Genomic DNA, 6,082 nt, shown 5'->3' with positions numbered 1-6,082 from the left:
TACGGTAGAAAGCCAAAAACCCGCTCATAATCTGTTTACAGATTCCTTCTCCTAAATTGTACTCCTTCTGTCCCAAAATAAATGTTTTAACTTTAATATACAACTTTGGTACAAAGTTAAGATATTTATTTTGGGACGGAGTGAGTACTAGCTATTCTAAATTAATGGAAGTTCTATCTTTGTCTTCAAGTCATTCTTCTGCAAGTTGGACTAAATTTACAGAAAAGTACATCAACATTCACAATATCAAATTAGTTTCATCAAATTCATTATAAAATATACTTTTGTATTATATATATTTGATGCCGTAGATATTAGCATACCTTTTCTATATGCTTGGTCAAATACAGATAAGTTTGACTTAGGACAAAGCTGAAATTTCAATTCATTTTGAACAGACGGAATACATTTCATATGGAATAAGTCCACATCAGAGCTGGCCAACATATATTAACAATTTACTGTGTTAGAAAAACTGCAAGATCTGCAGACAGTTAAAAGCCCGTGGGAGATTTCAACCATTCAAATGCTTGTAAGGGCTTCGCAGTTCCATCTTCGCCCATGATACCTGACAGCTCTCAAGTCAGTATATTTCATATTGAACCGTCTGTACACTTGTCCCCCAAGAGGCTGAGACCACAACTTGGAGCACTAAAGCCAGAGTCTATAATACAAAGCACAAACCAAGGACCTAATCACACTTGCTGCCCGTACATTGCGTTTTTCAAACTCCAACTGTGGAGTATAATTGAAGGAAGAGGACGACCATTATGATTTTGTATGCACTTTTATTCATTATATGATTTTCGATATAATTTTATTCATTATTGGTCGTTTCCTGCTACATTATGTTTCCATTGTATAATGTCTATTGTTTTCCTTAATAGTTATCAGATACTATAAGATGCCCATTGGGTGTCTTTTCTCCCCCCAAAAAAGGCTGATCACACTTCTCAAACTTGCATCTGTAGGCTGTAGCCCGCATATATATCAGATCAGAACGGATAAATCAAACAAGACCAAAAGCTTCCAACACAAATTAGCACCGAGGTACTACAATTTGCTTGCCATTAAGTTGAGTACTCTCCCCACTGACCATTCAGACTCGAAGTATTTAACCAGATTGACCACTGAGGAAAATTGTCTCAGTACTCTTCAGACAATCGATAGACCGAAAATTTGTAAATCAACTATGTTGGGATCCTTCTGTATCCTTTACAGTACCCAAAAGCAAAAGGTGAAGATACTTCAAGACTTTGAGTAGACAAGGATAAAAGAAAAGGCGGTTTTTCATCAGGTGGAGCTCAATTCATTGACTCAAACATTAACAATCTATCAAAGCATGTGTGAGTCAGTTCACTCCTGAGGGAATTCGCAAGATTTTCCTGAGAACAGCACTTGCCATCAGACATACTACTTTATGTACTCATTATACTTTGGGAAACAGATAAACCTTTTTTTTTTTGCAGGAAGGGAAATAGATAAACCTAACCCTAGGCCTCCAGAAATGTTAAAAACTAAACTTTTATAGCAGCGGAGAATGCAATGACTTTCGAAGTGGCATACTACCTTAGGATGTTAATGCTAGCTCAACCAGCTTTGCCTTGTCTTGCCGAATATGGCACAGCCAGCAGGTGCCACCACCTGTTGTCTACTGCTCTAGTGGTAAAATTAATATGCCATTAAACTGGCACCTCACTTTCTTCGCCAGGCGCCACGCCAGAATATGATGAAAGAGCATGGCTGTAGGATATTCCACATAAGTTCAGATTAACATACTTATGAACATACATACGCATGTGCAGAATACAAGCATGTAACATGTGCACAATGTTGACACCAATACTATGAAAAAACTACATGCCACTGCAAAATCAGCATACAAATGGTCAATTCCCGCATGCCACTGTTACTCTGTTAGACATGCAACTAAAATGCATAGATATGCAACAGCCAAATTCAAAGAAATTTTTATGCCACTGTAAAATACTCCCTCCGTCCCGAACTAAAACCACGACACTTATTTTGGGACGGAGGGAGTAACACATAAAATGTGCTTTGAAGATTTGTAGTGACATGTCAGAAATTATATGTTCTGTGAAACATATCCATAAATACAAACATTTCCAGCAACATATAATTGATTTTCCCAGTTTAAGATTAAAGGGCAAAGGACCAAATTTCACACCAAGGTTCAGAGAAGTGTCCCTAGGGATCAGATTAACTTACGCACTATGAAAATGGCAGGTGGAGATGCTTACATAAATTTAGACTATAGTTCTTTCACCTTTCAACATATCATTTTTGATTCAGGGTTCTTAGTTGTATAGTGGCGGGTGCTCTTCTAAAGAATACATTATTCGCTAGTTCAAGCAAGGAACAAAGAACATGATGCAAGAATGTCAAGGGTATAGCTAGCTTACCATCGTAAGATGATCTATTTCATGGAAATCGGTTTGTAATTCCGGACATCAGACATCAGCATAGTTTACGTCAAACATGCAGAATAGTGAACAGCCTCAGAAAGTTTTAGTGATCACAAAGATATTGTCAAACAAGAACATTGAATTCCTGAAACTGCTGCTCGTTTCTCATGGTGCTCCCATATCAACTCCTTTTTTACCACTAAAGATTTTTTTGCTTAACTGAAGAATATGAGACAACTGCAGCTCTAGGAAACTCCTAAAGCTCCATTTTCTTCTTTGAGCATCCTCAAGATCTAAAGATCTGTATGCCAGAGCCACCAGATACAGTGCTGGATGCAATCTCCTGCCATTTCGGTTTTAAGTGCATAATGACGCAACAAATGAATAGATAGAATCAACAAAGTGACACAAGTAAATTTTAACATAAAATAATTAATAAGCATCTACTTAACATAAAGTAACATAAGTCATGATCTGCAGCCCTTGCAACTCAAGCTTCCACAAAAGAGAAGTTCTGGAAGCAAGAGTTTCAACATATTTTTCATATGAATGCATCCTATGAGGTTTTGTGCAAATTAAATCTGGAAAGACATGTATCATATTATACAAGAGCCTGGCTAGACAAGAAAATATTGGACAATAAGCTTGACTATAAAACTGCAGAACTAGGAAATTACCAACATTGGTGAGATTATTATGTTGCCTTATTACGCAGATGTAAGTATGTAACTAGAAAAAAGGAAGATCAACCAAACAATCCAACCTAGGCAATAAGAGACCTTATGAAGCTTACTTTTCAGAATGTTCATTGACACCATGCCAATGTCTCGGCGATGGAATTGTCCTCCCTTTCTTGTCTCTCCCAAATGTCTCGATGTACCAACCACCAGTGTCATGCATGTAACACCGTGGCTCAAAAAGCCAAAACCTGTAAGCAAAGAACTTCACAGGTGAATATGCACTGAATCCATTTTGTTGAACAATTTACCTGTGAAAAATAATTTAAAAAAAACAGTGCACTTGTTGAGCAGTAGTAGTACAATTCTTTAACGCGCTACTGATTCTTTATCTTCTTTGCGCAAGAAGACCCTTAACTGACAAGACGTGTTTCACTTGGATGCTGCTGCTATGCTCCTATTTACTTTCAGAGAGCATTCTGAGTTTGCTAGTTTTGCGGCAATTCTTCCACTAAGAACATTTTCACCACTAAACAAATGGGATGAGAGAAAGAATTGCCTTAAGGTGTACTACAGTAGTGAACATGCATATCATTCCAACAATAGTAACTGTGAACTGAACACCTATGTAAGATCACCTATCCAGTCTTTTCACCAAGACAGTTGATGCATGGAACAAATCTCATGGTTCCATAATATGCAGCATGAGTAGAACCCAACATAGAAAGGAACACATACCTGCTGGGTGGCAACCGAGCCCTGCTACATCGACACTCGCAGGGTGAAACTTCATCTCCAAATTGATACCAGTGCATGTGTTTAACCTACAACATACAAATTTGCAGAAATATCCAACAAAAAATGCCGTCTAAAATGTGCACTTAAATTCCACACTGAACCATACATATACTTGATCTAATAGAATGTGGGAAAGGCACGCATACCATCAGTGTCCTGTGCTTAACAATTACATGGGTCTTTATTCCATGGCCATCATAGACACAGCAAGATCCTTCCTCTCCACTGGTGTCCAACCCAGTGATTGTTCCAAGGAGGAGATGCTCTTGTGTCACATCAGGTGCAACCACCTCATTTGGAACAAGAAAAACATGTATGTGATCTTCCATGTCTGAATTGTCAATGCAATTGCACTTGAGCCTCCTATTTGCAGTGGCCACTACTCTCCCACATATATGCAATTCAATGTCCTTGTAGGCATCTGATGGGATACTGTCACTATCCTCATTCTCTTGCTTGTGAATATCTGCATGCCTAGGTATTGAACATTTCTCCCCATTTACTGCAACATTTGGACAAAAGCCGCAGGCTCCAGAACCAGAATGTGTCAGCTTCTCACGACAAGCATCAGACAGCTCTCGGACGCTATCCACTAGACTGACAATACCAAGCAGGTCACGGCCAGATACAAGGTGCAATAGCTCAGGTGTCTCATACACAGACCTCTCCTCGGCTTCAAAGCAATCAGGAAGGAGATCCGTGGACTCAACCTCGGGGCCATAGTATGCAGCATGGACTGCAGAGTACAGTTCACTCTCAAGTCTATCGAAATAACCTGAACCCGTCGCAATCCTCTTTTTTGTAACAATGTCATCGACAGTGAGCCTGTACCATTTAAGCCACTCGACAACATTACTTTCTCTAGGCATCACAATGCCTGAACTATATGGATATGGATATACATATTGCGATGGCCTGGGATGCTTCTGTATAACTAGCCTCTGCGAGCGCAGGAAGCTGTCATAATGAGCTCTTCGCTGCGAATCGGATAGGATCTGCGACATGGTAAAAAAAAGGCTCATGTCTCATGAGCAGTATGCGAAATATTACATTTCTTGTAGTGAAGTGACCTATGCTATGCAAATAGTACAAAAACAAAAATACTAGTAGCACTGAAGTAATTTCCAACTCCCAAATGAACAATTGATTTGGGCATATCCACAACCGGTGGCAGAATTAGAACCCACACGGTCTGATTGACTAGTACCATATCATATATTCATACTAGAGCAATCGAACTGAACAGATACCTCGTAGGCCGCGAGGATCTGAAGGAACCGGCGGGAACCGGCGGCGGCAGCGACGTCGGGGTGGGTCTCCTTCGCGAGGCGGTGGAAGGAGGCCTTGATCTCCGCGGAGGAGCTCGTCTCTCCCACCCCAAGCACGTCGTAGGCGTTGCCCCCTGCTCCCTCGTCGTCACGGGCGGCCGTGCTCGCCGGCCGGCAGCGCGACGCGAGCGGGAGCGGGAGGACCGCCCTGCCGCGGAGGAGGAGGAGTCGCCGGAGCTCCGCCGCGCGAAGCGCCATTATTAACCTGCTGCCGCTGTTGTCTCTCTGTCGTGTGGGGCCGGAGTGGCGGAGTGACCCCGATGGCCGCTGGCCGCCTAGCGGCGCGAGGTTGGACGGAAATAGACGTGCTCTCAAATTTTGTATTGAGCAAAAAAAGGTTATTCACTCAGGAGTAGTAGAAGAAATGACGTGGATGGCTGAGAAGCTAGCAGCGCGTTGCTTTTATTAGGCAAAACACACGCTTTATTAATCAGCAGTCTGAATGTTTACAGGTACTATTGTCATAGGATCATATGGGAGACCTAACCAAACATGACAACCTATACCAAACGATGAAGCGTGTTTTGCTAATCTATGAGCTTCGTAATTAAAATTTCTACTTTTATACATAAAATGACAATCATTAAAAAAGCTCTATCTCTCCTTGATTTCCTGAATAATTGCACTGGAGGCTCCCCTAGTTTCATGGGAAATATCAGCAACCACCATCTGACAATCAGACGCCACAGTGATGGTTGATAAATTAAGATCTGCAACTAAAGAAAGTCCTTCCCTACATGATAGAGCTTCACCAGTCGCCGGATCAACAATGTTTGCTACAATAATGGTCGAGGCTCCCACATATTGTCCATTATCATCTCTACAAAAAGTTGATGTTGCTGTTGTAGCTCTA

The 6,082-nt window shown here is 41.0% G+C and overlaps 1 protein-coding gene across 1 annotated transcript; it reads right to left on the bottom strand.

Moving 5' to 3' along the window:
- Positions 1-2,471: 2,471 nt before the first annotated feature.
- On the bottom strand, positions 2,472-5,535 carry LOC125510672. Its single transcript, XM_048675917.1, has 5 exons — positions 5,152-5,535; positions 4,048-4,896; positions 3,842-3,927; positions 3,220-3,354; positions 2,472-2,769 (listed from the first exon to the last, which is right to left on the bottom strand). Exons 1-5 carry the CDS (start codon positions 5,425-5,427, stop codon positions 2,592-2,594), a joined length of 1,524 nt encoding a protein of 507 aa, XP_048531874.1. The 5' UTR covers positions 5,428-5,535; the 3' UTR covers positions 2,472-2,591.
- Between the last annotated feature and the right edge of the window lie 547 nt (positions 5,536-6,082).

The sequence above is a fragment of the Triticum urartu genome, chromosome 5 (genome assembly GCF_003073215.2).
Source record: "Triticum urartu cultivar G1812 chromosome 5, Tu2.1, whole genome shotgun sequence".
Classification (NCBI taxonomy): Eukaryota; Viridiplantae; Streptophyta; class Magnoliopsida; order Poales; family Poaceae; genus Triticum; species Triticum urartu.
The sequence above is the reverse complement of the archived record's forward strand: the minus strand, read 5'-3'. Positions and strand labels throughout refer to the sequence as shown.